General features: G+C 44.2%; 5 protein-coding genes across 5 annotated transcripts; 2 read left to right on the top strand and 3 right to left on the bottom strand.

The window, feature by feature from the left end:
• Positions 1-957: 957 nt before the first annotated feature.
• On the bottom strand, positions 958-2,096 carry Pmar_PMAR023806 (hypothetical protein). The gene has a single exon (XM_002778591.1). The coding sequence runs from the start codon at positions 2,063-2,065 to the stop codon at positions 1,343-1,345; it is 723 nt and encodes a 240-aa protein (XP_002778637.1). The 5' UTR covers positions 2,066-2,096; the 3' UTR covers positions 958-1,342.
• Positions 2,097-8,954: 6,858 nt separating this feature from the next.
• On the top strand, positions 8,955-11,271 carry Pmar_PMAR023805 (hypothetical protein; the record flags this gene model as incomplete). The annotated part of the gene is made up of 6 exons (XM_002778590.1): positions 8,955-9,033; positions 9,170-9,242; positions 9,320-9,505; positions 10,084-10,167; positions 10,218-10,382; positions 11,220-11,271. The coding sequence occupies 6 exons, from the start codon at positions 8,955-8,957 to the stop codon at positions 11,269-11,271; spliced, it is 639 nt and encodes a 212-aa protein (XP_002778636.1).
• A 7,353-nt stretch (positions 11,272-18,624) lies between these two features.
• Pmar_PMAR023804 (hypothetical protein) lies at positions 18,625-18,919 on the top strand (the record flags this gene model as incomplete). The annotated part of the gene is made up of 2 exons (XM_002778589.1): positions 18,625-18,746; positions 18,796-18,919. 2 exons carry the CDS (start codon positions 18,625-18,627, stop codon positions 18,917-18,919), a joined length of 246 nt encoding a protein of 81 aa, XP_002778635.1.
• A 514-nt stretch (positions 18,920-19,433) lies between these two features.
• On the bottom strand, positions 19,434-19,853 carry Pmar_PMAR023803 (hypothetical protein; the record flags this gene model as incomplete). The annotated part of the gene is made up of 1 exon (XM_002778588.1): positions 19,434-19,853. One exon carries the CDS (start codon positions 19,851-19,853, stop codon positions 19,434-19,436), a length of 420 nt encoding a protein of 139 aa, XP_002778634.1.
• Positions 19,854-20,797: 944 nt separating this feature from the next.
• Pmar_PMAR023802 (hypothetical protein) lies at positions 20,798-21,604 on the bottom strand (the record flags this gene model as incomplete). The annotated part of the gene is made up of 2 exons (XM_002778587.1): positions 20,798-20,978; positions 21,588-21,604. The coding sequence occupies 2 exons, from the start codon at positions 21,602-21,604 to the stop codon at positions 20,798-20,800; spliced, it is 198 nt and encodes a 65-aa protein (XP_002778633.1).
• Positions 21,605-24,102: the final 2,498 nt, after the last annotated feature.

Here is a 24,102-nt window from a genome sequence, read left to right as displayed (position 1 = left end):
CACACACGGTCCGACCACATCAGGTGCTACCAATGCCTTCAATTGATCTCGTGACCCCCACGTAGCTGCGCGAAGGGCCCACCTGGGATGGAAGCCGGACATACCTGCCCGGTTCTCCAAATGCTGGTGGGACCAGTATGAAGGCATCGCCGTCGAATTATTCTGGCCCGTCGAGGGACCCCTCGACACTCGTGGTTGAGCTCGGCCTCAAAGCCGTACTCGATCCACGTTGTAGACCTCTATGATCCAACTCAAGGTTTGTTTCACCTTCGGTTTCCGCTTTGCAACACTCGAAAACCGTTTACGGGCGCGCGCACTTCACTTGTGTTATATGTCTTTCATGGGTGCACCCCTCCTAGCGTGACATTTCACTCGCACTACGGGACTGTTGTCCTTCCGCTCACCATTAAATTCCGTTGGAACAAAAAGTTAGGGTTAGAATAACAAAACTGGGTCAGAATATCAAAATCATCCGTCGAACCTAGGAGGCATCATCAGTCTACAGATATGTCGTTAATATAGAAAACAACGATTGGAAAATAATATCTCGTTAGGATCACAAGTTACCAGTGAAAAAAAATCGTCAGAATAGACCAATTATCCTTCCTCACACGTGCATGTGGATCGTTGAAAATATGAGTATGTCGACCAATCCTGTCTTTCTGCTGGACTCCAACAGTTGGAGGATGCATTCCACTCGTATCTCTACTATTTTGTAGATTTTAGTGATCATAAACCGTCACATTAGAAACCATCCTGCTATGACCTCTGATTTATCGGTGAACGAGAATGCTTTTCACGAAGTAAATTGTGAAATGTGTCTCTTACTACTGTATTTCATATCACGGATGAAACTTCAATATACTTATTTACTGTCTACTATTTAATATACGCCAATGATAGATAGTTGAAGGCATTTACTATGTACGATTCTCATAGTAACCAAACACTGTCTTCTGAAGTGATAATGACGAAAACAATGAGGGGGGTCATAACTTTTGTTCCAAAAGGGAAAGATAACCTATTCCACCAACTGATCTACGTACTACTAAATACGTAGCAACAACTAACATAATACAGATAGTAAAAGATGAGTAATCCCGGATGACTGTCGAGTATCTTGATAAGACAGAATGTTGTTGTGATTACCGGACCTACAAAGCTGATAAACCTCAAAAAATTACTACTTTGCTACTAACGGTGAATCAGACTTAGAAAGATATTAGGCCGGAAATCAATAGACAAAATCAAGTCAAATTCACGATCAGAGACTCTGCGGATTACGTAAAGGGGAGCGAGAACGAAGAAGCTCCTTAATGACATTTAGACGCCCGAGTGATCATTATAGACTCTTGGATATAAGGGGTACTTTTTTAACATAAGTGAAGCTGAAACCATCCTTTCTACCAGAAATGTTTATGTTCATGAAGCTACTGTAACGCCAATGGAGAAGATTTACTGAACCTATCTCGAAGTTCATCGATATGCTAGCCGTTAAGCCACCATCACTGCCTGTAGTTATAGCCCTGGCGATTAGATGATGTGGTTCGCCCTTGTCACTCACAATAGCGAATCCGTTCTGCTTTACCAAAGGGAGAACAAGTGTTCCAATGTAAGGGACCTTAACCGTAGCCTTGATGAACACGGGAAAGTCCAACCTGAATCCATCCGACGTTTTCTTTCCACCTAGTTGAAAGTTACTGTCGGCATAGAAGCCTGTTTCCACCGTAATCTTACTGGGAAGGTTAACCGTGTAAAGGCTTCCTCCTTGGGTATATATGCCGACACCAGTCGGAACTGAGGATCCTTTCGAGAGCATGACAAACAGCTCAAAGTTGGCCCAGAACGGCCTACCCGAGGCTACGACCGGGGTCACTAGGATCGCCCCAGCGTTAACCAGAGTACCATTCCCCCGAACGTAGTAACATGGACCCAGTTTATAACGGCGGCTTGTTGAGTCTTTAAAACAATTAGGTGGGTCCATAGCGATAGTAGGTAAAACCCACGCATATACACCGATACATACCATAAGGGATTGAACCAGGATGAGATTAGTAGCGAACATTTTGGGGATAAGGTTGGTAAGGATGCTGCAGATAGGGAGTATTCCACAAACGAATTTAGGCCTCTGGCGCAACCGATTCAAAAAAACGTGAGGTAAGCATGCCGATCCGCACAAAAACATGATTGGTGTAACGACAATAGCAACCAAGCAATAGGGAGGACATAGTAGGAGTATAGCCAAGACAGACTTAGACTAGGGGATCAGGAAGGTGGGAAATGATGAGAGACAGACACTATAAGAGCGACTATCGCAATTTAAGCGTCTAAACTTGTTGTGCGCATCACTGTGCTGCCATCACAGACGAAGACAGGGCTTGCGCGTGTACTAGAACCATTCTTCTCATTGTGGGCTCATAGGATGTGGCCGGCATAGCTCGGTCTCATAGGAGAGCAAGAGATTTAACAAACATGAATGTAATTGTTCGGGATGGGGAATCGATACTCAACTTAGGTTCAGTTTATCGATATCTCGTCGTCATCACACAGCGCACAATCGTATCATTTTCTCATTCTCTCGTATCTTTCCTCCTCCTGATGTGCTATATATCAGGGGGTGGGGGGATGGAGAATTATTCTCCGTCCGTCCCTAATCAAAAATATGACCATATTAATATGGACACCTCATCTTCTCCAGATGCTACCCCCGTAAGCGACGGTGTGTTCCCCGTTCACGATCGGCAACTACTCTTAGCTGACTTATATTGGGGATAATCAACTCACCACACAATAACGTTTTAGCGGACTAGAAACAAAAAATGCCAATTATTCTATTCACGAGTCGCCACAACTTTATCGTCTTTGCAGTGTTGCTTTTTCTGGAGTGCTTCTTCGAACTTCTCGAACGCTTCCGCCTCCTAAACGAACGTTTTGATCAATTGAAACCCCATGGGTTGCATAGAGATGAGCATAAGAAAGTTCCACAACCAAATCAAGATGGACTCATTCATAGGATAGTATTGACGAATCGAACTACGTCTGCATACTGTGTGTGCATACCATTCATGTCCACATCAGTCACCTCATCACTCCATCCTCGCCCTTCTTCTGAACTACTTACCAACGAGTCATCATCAGAGGGGTCTCCCTCAACTGCTGGGACGAGCGGCGCCCTGAAGTGATCTAACTCCCCTCAGTCGAAACAATACGATCCTACAGCTCACAAGTATCCGAACCGACGTCGCTCAGGTCAACAGGCTCCCTCGCGCTTTCGTAGAGGTCGGCATCATCATGGTTTGCGGAAGTGATGCGTTTGAAGAGGTTTTCGATGGTGCCATTGTTCGCTCGAATGCTGTCGGAGCGCCGCAATTCATCATTGGTCTCGAGGAGATTGGCGATGCCAACGAGCGAGTGTATAGCTGATCTCTGCAGGGCGAGCGCCTTGATAAAAAACAGTATATCATCAGATTCACAACATGATCATGACGCCATTTACTCACATACAAACGCGCGTTCATCCGGAGTGGTGAATAACGACTAAATGAACCATCCACTGTAGTGGTCGACTGCAGTGAATGGTTCTTATGGAAGAGCTGCATCTTTTCTCGATCAAATGATAACTTTTTGGAAGTTTTGCATCCAAAACCCGATTCAGGACAGCTTTTAAACTGATCGACGAGAGTTTATATTTGACTAAGGAAGAGTGTAGAAGTCTCAGCCTGAGACCAACACTGAAGCCACTATAAATATCATGAATATCGAATGATATGGAATTGCCGTAGGATAGAGGGCACAACCCGGACTCCGGGTCCCGGAGTGGTATAATCGACTCAATTAAAGAAGACTCGAGTAAGAGGGATGCCAGAGGTGTCTCGATTCGTTAATGTAAAGCCTCACCTCCTGTAAAGGATTCGGGATGCTCTGAACGTTAGAATCTCGAATGAAGTCATCGAGTTCACTGATGAACTGTCGAGCTCTGATAACACTACGCGGCGGTGACGTCGTCATAGTAGATGAACACATCATGGTAAGCTTCGGACAAATCTGGAGGCTTTTCGTTAGTGTTAAGTCAAACGACAAGCTTCAATGATAAGCCCTGCGTTGCGTTAGCCAGAATGGGGAGGAGGAAGCTTATGCTCCCACAGATCTTACATTCCGCTTTACATGGTAAGCAGGTGACTCTAACGCTGATGATACGTCGAATCGAGCGGAAACCCCAATAGTGAAGTGCCACGTAGGTTCTGAAATCGCTGTACCACTCAGAAATCGATTTGGTCGATAACTCAACATCGCCGTATCCACAACACAACATAACAATATACAAAGAAAGGAGGTTACCGCTCTCACTCGAATCATTCTGCGATCTGCTTGGCCTGACACAAAAACGAAAAGTCTCTGGGGAGGAAACGACTGGAAGAAGACGCGTCTCCATTACAATAACAACAACAAGTCGCTATCAGTCGAGTGGGCTTTCACCTGAGCCGGCGAGAATAGTAGTCCGGGATTCGACCGGCAGACATTGATCAAATCCTGTAGCCGAAGTTGTTCGTCTTGTGATGCATTCGGACCAGCCGCAGCCAGTACGGCTCTAACTCGCCGATCCTGGTTCGGTTTTCTCAGTCCTAATAGAGCGTATAGTACTATGAACTGTACAACACACAAGTGTGCATACGGTGGTTCCATAGTGCTCATTCAACATGACTAATAATTCAACTTGGAATCCATGTTCAATGATGGAGCATAGATTTCAAACGTTGTTGAACAGTCAGCCAGTTCGACTACAGAACTCATCCCTCTAGGATGATTTGCGACTGCAGTAGTGCCTGCATATATGTGTGAATCGGATAATACTAGGGCTAATGGCCAACCATAGCCCACGGATGGAACGTTACTCAGGTTCATATTATGACTAAGAATCTTGATTCCTCGGGGGCTGCGAAGGAAATTATTGAGGAGAACCACTCAGTGAAAAAATATCGACTTGTTCTTCTCATTCGTTACAGAGTTAACTTTTCGTAAAGTTTACAGACAAGTAGGTTGTGTTGTTAACGTCGTAAACTAGATACTCCACGACCTCAGATGATCACGGGTAATTGTGATAAGTTATCAGTGGTGACTGCCCACGACGCTTCCTTACCGGCTCCTGTGCACGCCAGATTAGCTCGGATTATTCGTCCGAGGTCCTCCTTCCCTATATAGCCAGAGCCACTATCGTCGAACAGTAGGAACGCGAATCTCATCCTCTCGATCCTGATGAGAGGGAACGCCTTAAATATGTTGCTCATTCGAAGGATTCATCGATTCGTGTGAGAATCGCGCCATAGTTGATTGCCGATAATACTCGAACAGAAATCCGAGTAACAAGCGATTATATTCGTTGTTCTGCAGGTGAACTCCGTTCGACAAGCCTATAGATCGATGAATGTTCTCACGCTGGTATAGTAGTGAAGTTGCACATGCCGACCAAGAACTCGCGCACATCCACTGCGCTTTTCTCGTTGTGATCGAATAATTCAAATATCATCTCCATCTGTCGACTACCATCGCGCTCAAGAATCTGATACACTGTGTGTCAATAATGGCCTATTGTTCATGTATACCTGGCAGAATTTTGCGTAGTCTAGTTCTCCTGGCCGATGCACATCAGATGTCTTGAAACGCGTGAATAACCGCTGTATAAAATCGCCCTTTAATTCTCCACCGTTTTGACTGGTTAAACTATGCATCTGTCGAGACTGATTTCGAAATTGCCGTATCTGTCCCTTACAAAATCTGTCAAGGACGGATCGAATTGTTCGTCTTCTTTTGCGACTGAGGTAACTCGCTGATCTCCAACGCTGTAGCGTCGCCTCTCATTCTCGACACCAGCCATCGCGGCCAGGGGGAGCTGCGCTTGCTTATCGCGGTCTCCAGCTTGCCCGAATTGCATAGCCGTCTTGGTCAATGCGCGACTCTGGACACGACAAATCAGCATAATAAAAGCTCCAAGTAGTTTTGCTCTCTGAGTGCTTATATTGTGTACAAGTTTATGCCTCAGAAATCCCTTCGACTTTTCTCTCACTCGAGTAAAGGTAGTCCTTATTCAGTGTCCACAATTCTTGCTACGAAGCATGAGCGTGCAAGAGCATGCGTGCAAGGTACGAACGAATTGGTTGCTCTTCTCTTACACCAGTATTTTCAAGTCCTAGTATCCCGAGAGAATTTGTCAGCAGTCTACCAACATATCCCCACGGATTTCTCTTTCTTCAAAAAAATCATACGACCATCTCGCAATACGCACCTCAACCAAGGATGTGGTTGTGATAGCGCATCCATTGAGACAGCTAAGTTATCTACAATCTCTGGCTAAGCCAATCAATGCGTGTACGTCATTATTTTTTCACTAAGTGAGGCAATGCTGAGTAATTGACGGAAAATAGTAATAATGGTGGAGTAATAGGGGTATTATCCTGATGAGGATGATAGACTCTGCTTCACGAGGGTCTGCCGTGCAGCACGACTCGTTGAATTGCAGTGGACGAATGGAAGCGAGGGAAGATTGTGCGGATCCACCCAGGATTCTCTCAACCCATATATCGACACTTCATGGCGCTGAATTCCAATGGGCGATCCATTCTAGAGCGACATATGCAGATGATGACTGACCTTAGGTTTATGGTTTTTACTCGATACCGTGGCGGCCACAGCTGTTCTGTTCTCAACATGTTGTCTATGATAGCTTCTCGCTGCCTCTTCTTTGCGGTGTTGCTCAGCTAGAAGCCTGAGTGACACCAATCGCGCTTCGAACTAGCGCCAAAGTTTCAAGGCTCAGCCTGGTCTACCTATCAGCTTCTCTAGTGATGGTATGATCTCGGTCCCCAAGGACGGTTAAGAATTCAGATCTAGATACACGTCCATTGCCGGTGGTATCAAGCATCCGAATCTACGAACAAGTCGTGTCGTACAAACTCGTTCGTAAAATAGTTCTTTTACATTTTTGTCGACCCTAGAGACATTGGCCGGCACTTACAAGGCGAAGACTGTTATTTTCGTTATATTTCTTGGGAATTTGAGAGTCGTGGGTATATTTCGGATATTTCCGAAATAGAAACCCACTTGACACCTCTAGTTGGCTCGGTTCATCGAAATTCCTATGGGATTCAGTTCAACGGTGTTCAGTAAAACGCGATGCTCACCATCTCGATGGTTTCCTCATTTTTTACATCTTCAAATCGGCGGCCACAGATGTTTATCAACGCCGATCGAATACTACCGGCGTCGATGTAGCCATTATCGTCTTTATCAACCTACGTGTGATTGATGCCTCCTTACAGAAGGATGTGGGTACTGGACGCGGCGCGTACTGCGCGCCATCTAGAAATCGAAAATACGTGTGCTGAGGTAGCTTTTCTACAGAAAGACTTGGAAGCTGAGATTTTGAATGTAAGGCCGCCTCATATTGCATGGAACCTGTCCGCAACCGATTTTCGAAAAAAAATAATTGCACTTTTCGGCACATGTCCAACCCCGGTATTGAACCTGGCGCGGGTATTGCGCGGCAAAGAATATCAGATAGTATGGTGTGTAGAACTGAACTTGTGATGCATTGCGACGAATAAATTACTTATCGCGATGCATCACACCATGATCACCATGCATCACATCATAATGATAACGACTATCTAAAATAATCATTCTCATAGCGTCGCTTGTGCAGAGTCTGCACAAGTGTAGTTGGTCAATCGCGCCGTTGACTGGTACCGCCTTGAACGAGTTATATTCAGTGAGTGATTCCCGGTCTCACCAGTTTGAAAACCTCATCGCAGTCGTCAGCCGAGTAGCCATTGACTCCACAGCTACTCAGATCGCCGCCAACGTCTTCATCGTCCACTCGCTCAGCCGTGCCCCCGGCTCTTGCTGCGAGGGCGACTGACGGTTAAGATGAACTTCAATGTTGGAGTATGAATATATGTTCGCTTTCCTCAGCTGAGCTCAGGAGTTTCCAAAGCTAATTATGGAATTTCCTCAGAATTTTCATACTGCCACCAACACATGAAAAGAGCGAATTTATTTAGGCAAAGTTGTAGATTTAGCTTTCTAATAATTCGTGTTTCAGGCTAAAACTCTCACAAGGCTCAGATATAGTGATTTCAAACCACAACATTCGTTGAACATGTCGCAAGTCTACAAGCGTTCAAATAACGACGCTAAAAGATTGATGTTGCAATGTCGAGAAGTTCCGAGTAGTTCGAGAGGTTCGTAGAATCCACGGTGTCAACAGAGCTCCCATTCACAGCTCACTTACAACATCACATGTCATGCGATGTTGTAAGTGAGCAACATATCATCTCGCTCATTTCGGCGAGAAATTATAAGCCTAAGTTCAATGGCTAAGTCTATTCTATTCAGAATGTGCACATTTTTCCACACTGGCGTACTAGAGTAAATGATGGTTCGACCGTAGCCTACTTTTTCGCCGGGATTCCGGTTTGAAAGTCTTCGTACTGCCTGAGAAACCGATGAGGGTCTGTTCGGAAAGTATAGCCGATCGCCTTACTGAGTTGCGATGGTAGAAACACCTCGCGAACGCACTGTGTGATATCGATCGTGCCAGCGTAATCGATTACAATGGCGCGCGCTTTTTTCACGCCGACGCGTTTTCAAGTGTGATTTCAAGTCCGCGCCAATTGAGGCGATTATCTGTACTCAAACTGGAGGACGAGACCAGACAGTTGCTGAGCGAGTTGGGCTCGCTTGATGGTGACACGAGAGAGGCGTCACCACACGATGAGCTCGACGACGAGGCCTATGACTCGTCGAATTACCAGCATCGGAAACTACGTTGTTCGAAACGTGCTGCTGCCAAGGCGATGGCTCGTGAGGACGGTCGCTGTGATGAATGTCCTGGGCTTCGTTTCTCGGGGTACTTGCCGCCAGGAATGGAGGTCATTATGGGGAGACGGGGGTACTTGAAAATGGTGGATAAATGTTGTAAGGCGACGGACGAGACAACTCGAGGAACTACTACAAGATCCGCTCATAAGAAGAAACGAGGTAATAATCGGATTGGAAAATCAATAGTAGTAGATAGGGTGAGGAAACTGGGAAGTAGCAGATGTGTTGGTATTAGTATGATTATTATTATTATCACTCCGGAGATACTATACTTTACTCGGTGTCCTACTTTCAGGTTGGATTCTCGCCGAAGAATGGAAAAGTGGAGTGATTAAGAAGCGACCACGGATTGAAAAAGCTGTTCCTCGGTACGTCACAAGCAGGGGTCGAACCCTGGTGGTTCGAATGTTAGTTTAGCCCGTTATCTCATTGAACTATATCTCAGACATACCATTAAGACTGAGGTTATCCGTGAGCCCCCTCCACCAATCAACATCGAGGAAATCCTACGTGAAACAGCATCATCAGTTGAATCATCATCAACACCGCCCTCGTCCCCGCCGCCTCCAAGCGAATCGAGTACTGGGATGCAGTCGGGTCCGTATAGATGGACAGCAGAAGAGAATCAACGGTAATAAGGCTGTATTACGCTATCGCGAGAATCAATGGAAGACTGCCCTAGTGATATGAAGTATATTTCATGACTACTGCATATCACCGCGAATATCGGTTTTTTTCACTGAGTATGAAACCACTTCACGTAAAACCGGTTGTGAAACTCCAAGGTGTATGGATTTTGTAAAAATGCGTGTTTGTATACCGTAAACTGCGATAAAATACTCGAGTATTTTCTTAATGCGACAAGATCATGCTTCGGCCAGTAAAAGGGATATAGAAAGAGATAAATATACAAATATAAATGGAAAAAATTGTCAAATATGCACCACGAGATCGTTATACATGATATGAAAAACACTAGTGAAAAACATTTCTCACGACTACTACATAGGGCGAATATCGCGTTTTTCACAGAGTTGTACGCCAATTTACGTAAAACGGGTGAAACTGCATTAAAATGACATTACTTAGTGAGTAAGGACAAATGCGCAGCCTTGCTCAAAGTAGCAAAAATTATGGTATTCATGTTGACGGTATAAATAGGAAGTATATAACACTGTGCAATGTTCCGATTCATCATCGAATTTTCAGATTCGTAGATGCAGTAGGTCTCTATGGACGAGATTGGCAGAAAGTACATGCACATGTTGGAACGCGAACTCGCGCTCAAATACGGTAAAATGCTCTTCGTCGTACAGCGGAGCGAAGTTTTTTTTCTGTGGTAGATCTCACGCCCAGAAGTATTTCCAGTCGCTGAACCAACAAATGGCTGCTATCGTTGAGCCGATCAGCGAAGCAGAAACACCTTCTGGAGAAGCTGAGGCGAACTCTGTGGAGAAGGGAGCGGCAGTCGCGGAAAAGGAAGAAGTTGATACCACACGAATGTCAACGTAACAAATGATATTTACGTACAATACAATGTTAATTACTCGGAGTCTCGTAGAAGGAGGAGTTGTTTTGGTTTTAAACTCAATTTATGTTAACCCCCGAGGCTGATGACTCTGACAAAAATTAGAGCAGCAGACTGATAGTTTCGGCCGATTCACACCATCCTAAATTGCGGAGCAGTTCTGATCAATTGCTTACTAATGGATCACATTGTTGTCCATCGCTGTGAGGAAATATTGTACACAAGTGTCTTCTGTAATTTTAGATTCTTGTGATACTAGTCTCCCTTGCTAGCCTAGCGTATACTTTATGATTACTGTATTGATCATTAGTTAAGAATCACTTGTTCATAACTCTTGTTGAGTTATCTAATCCTAACAGTCGCCAAAGTAGAGGAAGTTATTAATCAATAGTAGGCTCACTTGACGCTAGGCTAAAATATGGGCTGTGACACGCAGCAATTGTGGAGCGAGCGAAGCATAAAACATAAAACAGTTACACAATTTCATCACAACAGAAATGCTAGCGTTGATATTTCTTCGTATTTGCATAGTATCAATTAGCACTGTATCACAATAACTCTTGAATTAAGTCTTAGAGTAGAGCTAGCTCTCACAGGTCAATATCGACTACATAAAACAGTTACACAATTCCATCACAACAGAAATGCTAGCGTTGATATTTCTTCGCATTCGCGTAGTAGTATAATTCAATGCAGAGTTACATTCTCCCTACTGGTTCTTCCTACTTCTAGTAAACTTTTGTTGACGACCTCATCTCTACGTTGTATATAAATTAATGAATGTTAAAATGTAGTTTTTCGTCTCGTGCTTCGACAGGGATGATCAGGAGGTTACCAAGCTCATGATTTTCACATTGGATTTGTCGTAGAGAATATCTATAATAGAGATTATGATTAATTAATACTTTTAAGCTAGGTGGATATAATCGTGCGTTAATATTTCACAATTCAAAATCTCTTCCACAAATTCTAATTACATACTCCCCCATTTTCAGCATATGCCCCTCTTATACGTTACTTTCTACCTATTCATTCTAAACGCCTCTTTCCGCTCTAATTCTACTCTCTTCAGTGCATTCCAAAATCTACATCGTGATTAATATTTATTATCTAAGCTACGTAGATATAATCGTGCGTCAGAGTCTCACATTTTCGGGTTTCTTTTCCCAAATTATCATTTCATACTCATGCTCTCAGCATGTGTCCCTCTTATGCGTTGCTTCCCACTTATTAAGTTTTAATATTCATCAGTTGACTTTTTCCACGAAGGAGAAGACAGATGGAAAAATTTTTCACGGATGGATCTTTACTCACAAGAACAACACAATATCGTTTAACGCGAACAACTGAATCAACATGCTCAAACAATAATGCGTCTCGACGGTGCCGACCTCAACGCCGCTCGCGCCTGAATAAAACAACAATCTTAGCGGAGCGATGCACCTTTCAACAACTCACATCCAGTCTCAGAGACTCGTCTCGAATGCGGAGGGCTTTAAAGTCGATCCGCCCTTTCCGTGCGGGCTTACCAAAACTAGTCCGTGGCGGGTTGCGTCGTGATGACTCAAAACAACGAAGACGACCAACGTTTATAACCTGGTGAAAAGATATCACACGGAATTATTCGCTCGCTGATTAAAACAGATAATATTTGCTGAAAAACGTCGTAGTCTACCACAGTTCATACTAAACTACGACGTTCTTAAACGTATATAAATTTTTATATTATATCACAAATTTACACTTGACCTTCGAGGTGAGGAAATAGTCGCGGGTTCGATTCCCGGTACGCACTTTTTCCACCATTTTCCGCTTACGAGTCGCACAAGAGTTGTGGCCAATACACATGGTTTAAAGCGGTTTCGTATTTCTTGCGCGATACTTGAATAACGCACTGCTGGATGATATGCATCCGGAGAGTTCAACTGCTGTGATCGTTCAGAAATCACTAAACGAGCGAACGCAGAAAAAGCAGAGCTCGCCGACCGACGATTATATAAAATATATCCAATTCGTCGTTTCTGATGCGAACGACACTGTGTATGTGAGTTGGACAACGCGGCTAAGTTTGAATCGTATCGATGCTGGATGAGTTTCAGCCCAATCAATTGGCTTTCCACAGCAGTAGTGTAATATATGATCGTTTTCATCAGTTGACCCTAGGAGTTTCCTCACTAACTACAGGAGTTCATATACGAACTAGGGTAGAAATGTACAGGAACCCGCGAGAATTTCGGAAATTTTCCCCAGAATTTCCATATTGTCACCAACATATGTGGCCAACCATGAGCATATTTTCCCACACTGTTCCACAGGGCGATATAGCCCCTCTCAACAAACGCACATTCTGAACGCTGTAAGTTCCCGGACCAGGACCGCCGGTCCCACATCTCGAGCCGCCCTCATGATGACGTTGCGAACGGGCAAAGCCGTGAAGTCCTAAATGAAGTAATCCTCACGGTGAGATCCTACTGTGTTGGAGTACTTCCGTTTTTTGCAAAATCTAAAGTCATAGACCCCGGTCCGGGACTGGCTCTGCCGAGCAGTTCCCTTTCGAAACCAGGCGTACATGTCTTATCGTAAGCTCTATGACTGATACCAAAACTTCGACCAAAACTCTCATCCAGTTTGCGCCCAGGGGCAACAACGTCGTAACTGATGCGAAGGACGTTTTTGAAAATCATAAAGAATTCAATTCGTTGCGCGGAAAAAAATTCAAAACTCATGCAGTTATAGTGGACTTTCAACCGCTTTACGTAGCGTAATACTCCACGTGAAAAACTAGCAATATTCGCGGTGATATGCAGTAGTCGTGAAATATGTTTTTCACTAGTGTTTTTCATATCACTAGGGTGAAACTCCAATAAGAAAATCATGTAATTATTAATGCAGACGATTTTAGTATTACAACGAAAAGGGCTCGGCTGGAGAAACCAAACAGATATAAATCAACACCATCAAACTCAAGAATTTATCATCTTTTCTTCGATGGTGGCAACATACATACGTATGAATGATATTAATATTGTTCTTTTCACGGGTTGTTTTATATACAGATCGCCTCGATAAGAATAAACTTACTCGCCGGGACAGACATCGTGTGCTCTCATTGCCCTCTCCACATCATCCAATGCATATCTATTCGCCCTCCGTAACGCACTCCCACTTCTGCATGCCGTTCTCGCGATTGACCCGCGAGTGTCGTACGCCGGTCCGGGACTGACGCTAGGCTGACCAAACTCAGTTCGTCGTCGCGCGCCTCCGAATTTCATCGAATTTCTCTTTCCAAATGTTTGCGTGGAAAAATCATACGTTCCAGCGCCAGGCGTGTCTCTGCCTAGAAGCTCTCCCAAATGGTGTTTTGATATCCACATCTGTTCGCAACTTTTCCTATTCCGACCAAACACTTTCGCGGTCGGTGGGCTCGCGTGTTGACTTAAATGCTGTTGGCCAATTGCTGACCAAGGGCCGTACTGACCGGGTCCAGGTTCATCATCAGGCTGAAACGTTGAGGAAATGCAAGATTTGTCAAGATTGCAAGATCTCTCACCTGGTCTGCGTACAGTGATGAAAACGATGGTGTTCCGTACAACGATTCTAGATGTGTTCGACTCGTTTTGGTAGAGCGAGGAGTTGTGGCGATTTCGGGCAAAGTGGATCGCATTGGAGAGAAGTAAACTTATCCATCATGTTATGAAATTGATCAACAAGAAACGCCTTCGTCGTGCACTATTGACCGCGATGAGAAATGCTGAAATTATCAGTGCCGTTACAGCAGAACCGAAACCGGGCAAGGCTAGCATTCCGAAGGTCCCAAGTTCAAATCCTGGGGCTTACTTTTTCCATGTCGGATACTTCTTGACGACCTCAGTAGAGACGTAATGTTGTTCTGAAAGAAAACACAATTCAGATTTCACAGTGTTGTCGCATTCATGTCAGTGTGGGAAAACATGCACAAGGTCAACCACATATGTTGGTGACCATATTAAAATTCTGGGAGAAAATTTTTGGAAATTCTGGTTGATTCATGTACAATCCTACCCTACTTTGTATATAAACTCCTATAATCAGTGAGGAAACTCCTAAGGCCAGCTGAGGGAAGCGAACATATATTACAACACTGATTCATGCTCTTGAAATTTCATATCGGATTGAAAATCGAGGAATAAAAAGTCAACAATTTGATGAGAAAATTGCAAAACGCCACCACGTGTCAGGAGTGATCTCTGTTGTACAGTATACAACTCTCAAGAGAGCGAAGCTTATCGGCAATATGATATATACTTCATCATGACATTTCTAGAAAGCTCTAGAATAAATTTCACGCCCAATCCTCCCAATACCACACCATGAGCTCATCCCGACGAGAAAGAGCGCACCCGGAAGAAAATCTAATCTCATACGTACCCAGTTTAGATATGGTTCCGAATGCTAAGAACTCAAAGTGATGATGCTGAGTAACGTGTGGTGACACACACAGACCTGTCCCCCTCAGCTAAGCTATGTAGTTCCCGTTGCCATAGCTCTTCTTGTATACTTATATCCTCCTCGCCAGTTCTTGCGTTCCACAAACGTAACGCTACCGAAATCGCCTCAGAATTTCCATATCGTCACAAAACATGTAGTTGAACATGCGCATGTTCTCCCACACTGTTCGGCAGGTTTCTCACTGTTATCAACAAACAAGTATCATGCATACAGCTGTTGTTGGTTGTTGACAGCAACGCTGAGAAATGAATGTACAACAACTTGTTGTACATTTCTAGGACCAACATTTCGATGATATGCAATAGTCGTGGAATATGTTTTTCATATCGCTACGGTCGTGAAACTCCATTAAATTCAACATGTAAACCTTGGAAGTTGTAGGAGAGCTGTTGCATCATCTTAGTCGCTCTCCGGTAGCACACAATATGTCTCTCTAGGGTGAATGATTTCCTTAGCTGAGCTTATGATGAATAGATAGCCTTATAGGGAATTCACGTGCAGTTATATCGATAGGGAAATCACTAACAGAGCTCTTGAAACTGAGGAGCATTTGAAGTCTTGGCAATTTCTTGAGGTTTTAAGTTATACGATATATATGCCAACTCACGAAAATCAGCATAGTAGACGTAGACATATACTCTTCAAAAATGTCGTTCCAGCAAGCCTCACGTAGATCCGCATAGTAGACGTAGACATATACTCTTCAAAAATGTCGTTCCACTAAGTCTGCTTTATCGAGGCATTGTTCTCTCTGGGAATAATAGTCCTCTAAAAATATGAATTGAAACTAATAATAGAAAATAATATAAATTGAATCTTATGAAGTTTCACTCTAGTGATATGAAAAACATATTCCACGACTACTGCATATCATCGCGAATATCGCTAGTTTTTCACAGAGTTTTCAGGCCACTTCGCGAAAAACGGGTTGTGAAACTCCAATGATAAAAAATTGATAATATAAATTCAATTCCAATTCGTTTACGGGGTAATTCGGAAATGGCAAAAATGTGCGCTGTTCGTGCAACTGCAGGATTTTTTTCATGTCAACTTGCTGTCTGAAAATTCTTCAAGTCTAACGAGTCGTTTTTGATTGATGACGGAGCTACCAAAATTTGGTAAATAATGGTTGTGTTTTTCTCTGCCATATTACTGGTGTTCGAACATATGTTCGCTTTCCTCACTTTTTATAGGAGTTTATATACGAAGTGGGGTAGTAGAAATGTACTGTTCCATTTCATGGGAAGAAAATCACTTCGCTCCGCTCATTGAGTTTGCGTACGAACGTAGCTCAGTCATTCATAAGAAGCTTTACGGCTTTCATCACTTCGGCACTTGCTGAGTGCTTAGTCTACTACGACTTTCCTCTAAGAAGGAATAGTGTCACGGTAAATAAGACATTTACTGCCCAGCCCCTTTCTCAGCAATGTGCAATGTGACTTTGGCATTTGTTGAGTGCTTAGTCTACTACGACTTTCCTCTAAGAAGGAATAGTACGGAAACGAATGAGAATTTCCCAAAATTTTCATATTGCGCCCACACATGTAGTTGACCATGTGCGTACTTTCCCCCCACACTGCATATTACACTAGTATTGATTCTGTGTTCCTATGTCATCGTTTTCTACCAGTTCGCGGAGTCCCGCAGCAGCCATAGAATGTCGAATATGTTCACATGCGTACAATGGTAGAGCGCATGTGCCTAAGGTATCTTAGGTTCAACTACGCAAGATACAGATTAGGTCAGGTTCTGTCCAGTTGCGGCCACACGTTATGTGTATCGTGTTTGAAGCGAATAACACAGTCTTGGTCAAAGTGGAGTTTTGAATGTCCGTAAGTATCTAAGCGTATCTTGAGGTTGACCGTGCAAGATACAAATTAGGTCCGTTATATGTCAGATTCTGCCGTAAGGAGTGCACTCTAGACAAAGTGACCACCAACTATGCCCTATCCGATGTCGCAACTGGAGGTAGACAATCGTATATTAAAACACGAATTACACGTTTACAGTGTTAGAATATAAGCTCGCTTTCTTTAGCTGTTGGAGTGCATGAAGTTGACATGCGAATTCGAGTAGAAATGTGCAATAATAAATTCTCAAAATTTTCACATTGTCATCACCAACACATGTACTTGTCCATGGCACGCTTTAGATGATTATTGTTGTCCTAATGTGAACATGCCACATTTCCCAGGAGGCATCGAAAATGATGAACAGGCTACTGCTGGCTGTGTTAAAGGTGAGAATAGTATTTAACATATATATCAGCATAGAGAGCATCCTATATAGCATAAAGAATCATCGTTAGTTTTGCGTATATATAGTACCCCAACTCCTACTTCTTCTTGCCCATCACCCCTTCGACAAGGCGAGTAATAGCCAGTATAGAGGTATAGCTGCATGCTCAGTCATTGCTGTCTGAGCCCGCAGTATGAATCGGTAGATAGTGTGTTACACGGCAGAGAATTCGATGTTATATACTGTTACTGTTATAAACTTCTACTTCTTCTTGTGTAGCACCCCTTCTACCAGGCGAGTAATAGCCAGTATAGAGGTATAGCTGCGGGCTCAGTCACTGTCTCCGCCCCGAATACCTCAACTGATACTCTTTTTCTTCGGAAAACAAACGTTATCGTAAAACAGGATACTTCGTAGGCACGTATGAACGTATGAGGGCATTTTTACATTTTTATGGTGGTCATCCGGAGGGGTTGTAGAGTCTGTGCGAGAAAACATGATATTCCGAGTCGTGAAGTTTTCTCGACGGAATTAGCTCTAGTTGTAAACTGGCTGACTATAGTCTCTGTTGGTTCGAAGTTTAAAAACTACGTCCTATTTGGGTATTATCGCGCACGAACTCGCTCGCCTCGCGGAGTTGAAATTTTGAAGTGGCGAAATGGATGTGTTCGGAAATTAAAAGTCTTATGCGCAGTGTTGGAGAACACATGTTTGCTTCCTGAGCTCGGCTGAGCTCAGGATTGTCTGGGAGCTCGGGTAGAAGTGTACAGAAAAACAACGAAGAGTTTGCCGAAAATTCCTCAGAATTTTTACGTTTTGCATGGATAATCTATTATTATTTATTTAACTGCTCAGATGATGGTTTCGCAGCTGGCGTGTTGGGATTTGTAACGGGAGCACTGGTGGTTGGTGGAGTGGCGGCTATAGCGGCTTCGGCTAGTAAAAAGAATAAGAAAAATCGCCATCATAGAGATTAGGTTGTTTGTGTGGTTTTCATATTTTGTTACTTGTTGTGGTTGAGTAGATTTGAGTGTCGGGAAAATATATGTCGGCTCATCTTATGAATGAAAAATGTGTTTTGAATTTCCCATTTTCGACCGCGATATGTTCGAGTAACATATCGCCGTTGTTTGAAGAGTCGGTATGCAAAGGTGGATGTTTGTATATTTGAGGAATCGGAGCCGTTGTCGGCCATATAGGGCACGTAAGGATAGCCGATGGATCGAACTCAAGAAATTTTCTTGAATATCAATAAGTCTAGACTAGAGAAATAAAATGATAATACCAATAGTCTAGTTCACTTGACTCCAGTGAATGCCTTGCACGCATGCGTCGACTCCTACAACAGTTCGAGCTGGTGTGACATTAGTGAGTACATTTCTTTGTGTTCTCGCATGTATGGTCGTTAGAAATCACACACTGTAGATTTTGCCAATCTCTGCTTTGTACCATAACTTCGCCGAATCGTCCAATGTCACGTAGTTTGAGTTGTTCGAATGTTTGTTCATGAGAGCATACAAGCCTGGGCGGACAGGTGGGCTATTCTAGACGGTTTGGAGAAAGCTGTGTCTACGGGATTTTTCATGGTCGTCATTGGCGTATTCGTGCTCATGTTGAGGTAAGCTGATGGTTTGTGGTTTCATAGGAGCTCATTTTAGTGCCGTCAGGTTCCGGGGGAACACCCTTAAACGTGCAGAAGAGTTCTTTGTTGTCGTTGAAGATGGAGAAGGCTCAGAATGCAGCACGTATGTCGATTCTACAGCTGAGTCGGTTAGTGATATTGACTTTTAACCGTGAGTCTCCGGGTTCGATCCGCGGTGACGACGTTAATCAGTCGACGACATCATGTTGTCCAACTGATGTTGTCGAAGCGCTACAATGATTCCAAATGCTATACTTTTGTCAACTTTAAGTATTATATATTATCGCGACGACTTTGATAATTTTCATATATCCTGATCGATTCTGGCAGCGCATGGCTTGAAATCTCAGCTATCCCACTGGTATTCCGAATGTGATATTTCGGGAGGAGGAAGCACCCAGTTGAGTAGCCAGATTGGAATATGTTACTGCCACATTGGGAGTGGGCACAAGCTCGAATTTTGAAGGGAACGGTATCGTTTCCGAGTGTTGTCGGACTCACTAAAGTGAGCACTTTCCGACGGGCTCCTAGTCAATGTCCAATAAACAAATGGGATTCCCTTTGTTAACTACGCATTTGAAAAGCTCAACGCGTTGACCGATTTAATAACACACCTGTAACATGATCGGACACACAGACAGCAAAAGATTTTCTCTGATGAATCTACTTTCTGGAGAATCTCTGACGGATTTTCTTAAGTAAGGAACGTTTTTTCTCGGAGTCTCTCTTCTTTTTTATCGGCTCCCAACCCTCGATGATGCCTTGGATCCTCTCTGTATTGGCCTCCACGAAATCGAACAACCACCGGAGGTCGCCCTTTGGATATCCTCCAGGGGGATGGTTAGCGATGAAGTGGAATATCTTGTCGCACTTGAGCTGCTCGCTATCGGCTTTCCAATCGATCGACGTAATGAGAGGCCCCACGGTCTTCCCCTTGAGATGAGCGAGAGGTGAGAAAGGGCCTCCTTGCGAAAGTGCTTCTTCTGCTCGGGAGCGTTCTTCACCCTCTACTTCGATCCCCGGAATTCCATAGCTCTCCGACCCCTCGTCATATGCCTCAGCCTTAACGATCAACTTGCCCATATCATCGCTGATAAGGAGCGAATGATGAGGCTATCTGGAGGAGGTCTTCTCTTACTTAATTATCAACCGTCGAATGCCGAGTCCTGGTTCCGAATGAGCATTGAAGTGTGTGAAGGCCCCCTGAGCTCGGTCTAGATACACCAAGAAATGCATCCCTGGAATCTTTGCTGTCGATCGCCATTTGAGGTTGCAGAAAGTGTCAGGTTCGAAAGCACCTGTGTTACTCGTTATCACCTTCGGTTTCCTGATCGAAGTGATAGTGACCTAAATGCAAGCATCTGACTCGATCGCTGAAGAACTATTCACTTCGGCTCCGGAACGGGTCGATTGGCTGAAATCCAACGAGTCGCTGGGAGTTCCTCCCTGAAGGCACAACCATAGCAACAGGGCATAGTCAGATTTATTGGTGCTATCGCGAGCATTACTAACTGCAATGGAACGGATTACCTCCGGAGTTCTGAGTTGATCATAAGGACCAGCACCGAGTGAAGGTGAGATGAGGAGGAGCATGATGGCGTTACGAGGAATGATAGTCATTGAATGGAACAACTGCTGTGGTCTCAGCGACTTCGGACAGTTATAGGAGGCTCATCCCACTACAGACCGAACCAAATCGCGAGGTATTCATTCGAAGTATCTCGCTAGATCCGGGAAATTACTATTCTCGTGCGCGTATTACTCGCGCGTCTGGAAATTGAGATGCTCGAAATCGCGACGACTGTGTAATCGCCATAAGCTCACAACACAGCCATGACCTGCCCATCTTGATGAATACGGAGCGGTGGTGTAGTCGGGCTTGTGTCACGTGAGAATCCGATGATACCTCATCACTCATTTCCGCCCACAGTTCCTTGAGTTGAGCGTTGAGTTACGGCATGCTGTCAATTCTGGAAATGCACGGGTTTGTCCTCACCACTGGTGAGTCCCCAGTGATTCGGTTCCATTCACTTCAATGACATTGCCAAGTCACTTGGCTCGATGACCCATTGATCCCGCAACGGGGGCACGGGTACTGAGCATTGTCCGTTTGACCTATGCATGCCAGTAGAGCGACCGATGTCATATTTGTGGGAGAGACTGGCTACAATGCCGGGCCCTTCCCATAGGCTGCTTGCCTGAGTGCACCTAAACCACACTACAGAATAGGAAACGGCGATCTTATGATACTAGAATATGAAGTACTTTTCCGGTGTGTGGCAGGAATTGAACTTACCTCGATAACTACTTCCTAGCATCACGAGCAGGATTATTGCCCGCGGTGATGACTAACGAGAGATGACCAGGTTTCATGTTATTATCACTTTTTGTTAACTGCTGTTTCTGGCTGTCAAGTTCGTCACTAAATTTCGATCTGGCGTTGTTCCAGTCTTCATTAGTTTATATAATGAGTATGCAGTAGGGAACACTAGTTGGGGTGTCGCGATGACGGTTCTGATCGCGGCGAATGCTTAAGACATTATGGTTCGATCCTCGGGAGAGGCATTTTTTTGATTTTTTTTGTCCACCCTGCTCTTTCCCTCTACTGTCGTAATTGCGTCTGTCTCCACCTATTGCTGCCTGGTTGAAGACTACCTTGAGTATACCCTGCTTAGCTACCCAATTGTTACTAGATACTGGGGTTGATAGTAGTGCCCCCATACACTGCCATTCTCCCAACCAGGGGTGGTGCGCTGCGCTATCGGGCGCTAATGCGACAATATTTTTTTCACACTCACAACTTTTCATCTGGCTCACCGGTTGAGTCGGGACATATATGGGAATATTAGGGAACGGAGCTTATACTGATTCGGAACAGTTGATGCTATATAATGACATCACAATTCGAACGCCGAGTGGGGCTAAGATTGAGCACCTTGCATCATAGCACCAGTGAGTCTATGATATTCGATAATGATTGGGAAAACGATCTCGTAGGCGGAGCGGAGTTTCCGGCAGTCCGTAAACCCAAGCAGAATTTTAAGGCACTTAGTAGACAGGTGATGTATCACTCTCGAATGAGTATTCAGAAACTCTCAAGCTCAGGTCGACGAACTTGTGCGCAGCGGAGATGTGAAGGGGTGCGAAATGGTGAGAGGCTGCGATGGGGGAGACGCGAGACGGATGGTGGAAAAATAACGAAAAATTTGAAAAATTTTTGTTGGTTTTCTGTACACTTCTATGGTGAATTCGAGGTTGTATACCTCTAACACTGGCACTGAAAAAATTGATATCTCCAATGAGGAGTTGGTTTACCTCCAGGTGTTGACGAAGTTGGTTGTCGCTGCTCGGGAACCTGTTCAACTATCGCAGACACTCCAAAAGCTTGCGGGGATGCGAAGTGAGAATAACTCCAAAATGCTGGATGATCTTGTTGTCGAGGTAAGGATACTTGTTAGTTCTGAAAAGTTGTTGATAAATGTGTGAAAAAATATTATTCGCCACTACATGTGTTAGTGCCAATTTTAAGGAATTTTCGGGAAATTCTTGTTGGGTTGTGTATATTTCTACCCGAATTCGTATGCAAACACCTGAGCTCAGCTGAGGAAGGCGAATGTATATCCTCCCAACACTATCGCACTCCACAGACGCGCTGGTTTCAGGGCTTGTCGGAAACTGTATTTAACGATTTCAGATCCTCGAGCGGCTCGGGCGAGTAAGTCTATGTCACATACCAGCTAGAACTGCATGTAAGTGATAGTATGAAAATGTGTATTTTTTCGGGATTAATGATAGTGAGCAACTATCTGTCGCTATCATAGTCTCGAAAGGTTACTTTCATGGCTTTCTTGTGGCTCTCCAATGCACAAATATTCCAGAATTACTAAGAAGGGTCTTGTGACCTGGTGTCTCGGATTCCCGAACGGAACTGCAGACGCTATCATAATCTTGAAAGGTTACTTTCATGGCTTTTATGAATTCCTTGTTGCTCTACAACACACAAATATTCCAGAACTACTGGGAAGGGTCTCGTGACCTGGTAGCTCGAATGTCCGAAACGGAACTGCAGACGCTATCATAATCTTGAAAGGTTACTTTTATCACATCACATGTGTAAAATTTATTATTTTTTGCATGCTATTGGTGATTTCCCCACTGAGATGACACCACACTAGATATAATTTCGCGAGAATGCCTTACAAGGCTACCTGTGCATACTTAGCGGATGAAGACTATCTTCATCATAAGCTCACCCTAGAGAGACATATTGTGTGCTACCGGAGAGCGACTAAGGTGATGCAACAGCTCTCCTACAACTACCAAGGTTTACGTGTTGAATTTAATGGAGTTTCACGACCGTAGTGATATGAAAAACATATTTCACGACTATTGCATATCACCGCGAATATCGCTAGAGAATCCCTTACAAGGCTACCTATTCATCATAAGCTCAGCTAAGGAAATCCTTCACCCTAGAGAGACATATTGTGTGCTACCGGAGAACGACTTAGATGATGCAACAGCAGCATCATCATCTTACAATACTGACGACACTCATCGTTCCACCAGGTACAATCCTACGGTCCGTTGAAAGACTACCTAATATAACCTCCGCACACATAGTTGACTCCATCGATAACGATCTAGCTATGAAAAAGGGCTCGATCCTGTTGAGCTCGGCTACAAGCCTTGATGCTGTGATGTTACTGCACTACTTTGCTGCTCGAACGCGAACCACCAGCGAAAATGTTATTGATAATTTGATCGATTTTGTCAAGTCGAGAGCATCGGAACTCGACAACGTATCTTATCCGATCGCAGCGGCGTCTCTGGGGAAATTACCATTTTGCGATGAAGAGGCGAGGCAGGTCGTGAAAGAGCAGTTGAGCCGCGTGGTGCCAACGATGACTGCTGGCCAACTCGCGCAGACCTATGAGGGTTTGCAGGAAATGAAAATGATCGATGATGAGAATTCTGAGATGATATTGTCGAGCTTCTTGGCGCTGAGCAGTGGTGTAAAAGCACGAGATTGGGCTCGGCTGATGGTCTCTGTGGCGCGGGTGAGCGGACCGCGAGAGCTTCCGAGGTTGCTGGAATGTGTACAGCTGTTGGTGGTGGATGAGAATTGGGGATCAGCAGGAGAGCTCGTAGAGGTAGAGTAGGTTGGAAAGGATGTTTTACTATGTGGGAGTGTTGTTCTGGAGATATAGCAGTGTGGGGGGATATGCACATGGTCAACCACATGTGCTGATGGAAAAAATTGTTTCTGAGATGAGCTTTGGAAACTCCTCTGAGCTCAGCTGAGGAAAGCGAACATATATTTACCCAACAC

This window comes from Perkinsus marinus, assembly GCF_000006405.1.
Source record: "Perkinsus marinus ATCC 50983 genomic scaffold scf_1104296948516, whole genome shotgun sequence".
In the NCBI taxonomy this organism is placed as follows: domain Eukaryota; phylum Perkinsozoa; order Perkinsida; family Perkinsidae; genus Perkinsus; species Perkinsus marinus.
This window is presented reverse-complemented; position numbering and strand designations above follow the sequence as displayed.

Bases quoted from the DNA above. Each gene is read 5' to 3' on its own strand.
- Pmar_PMAR023806 (XM_002778591.1), bottom strand. From the start codon at position 2,065: ATGTTCGCTACTAATCTCATCCTGGTTCAATCCCTTATGGTATGTATC.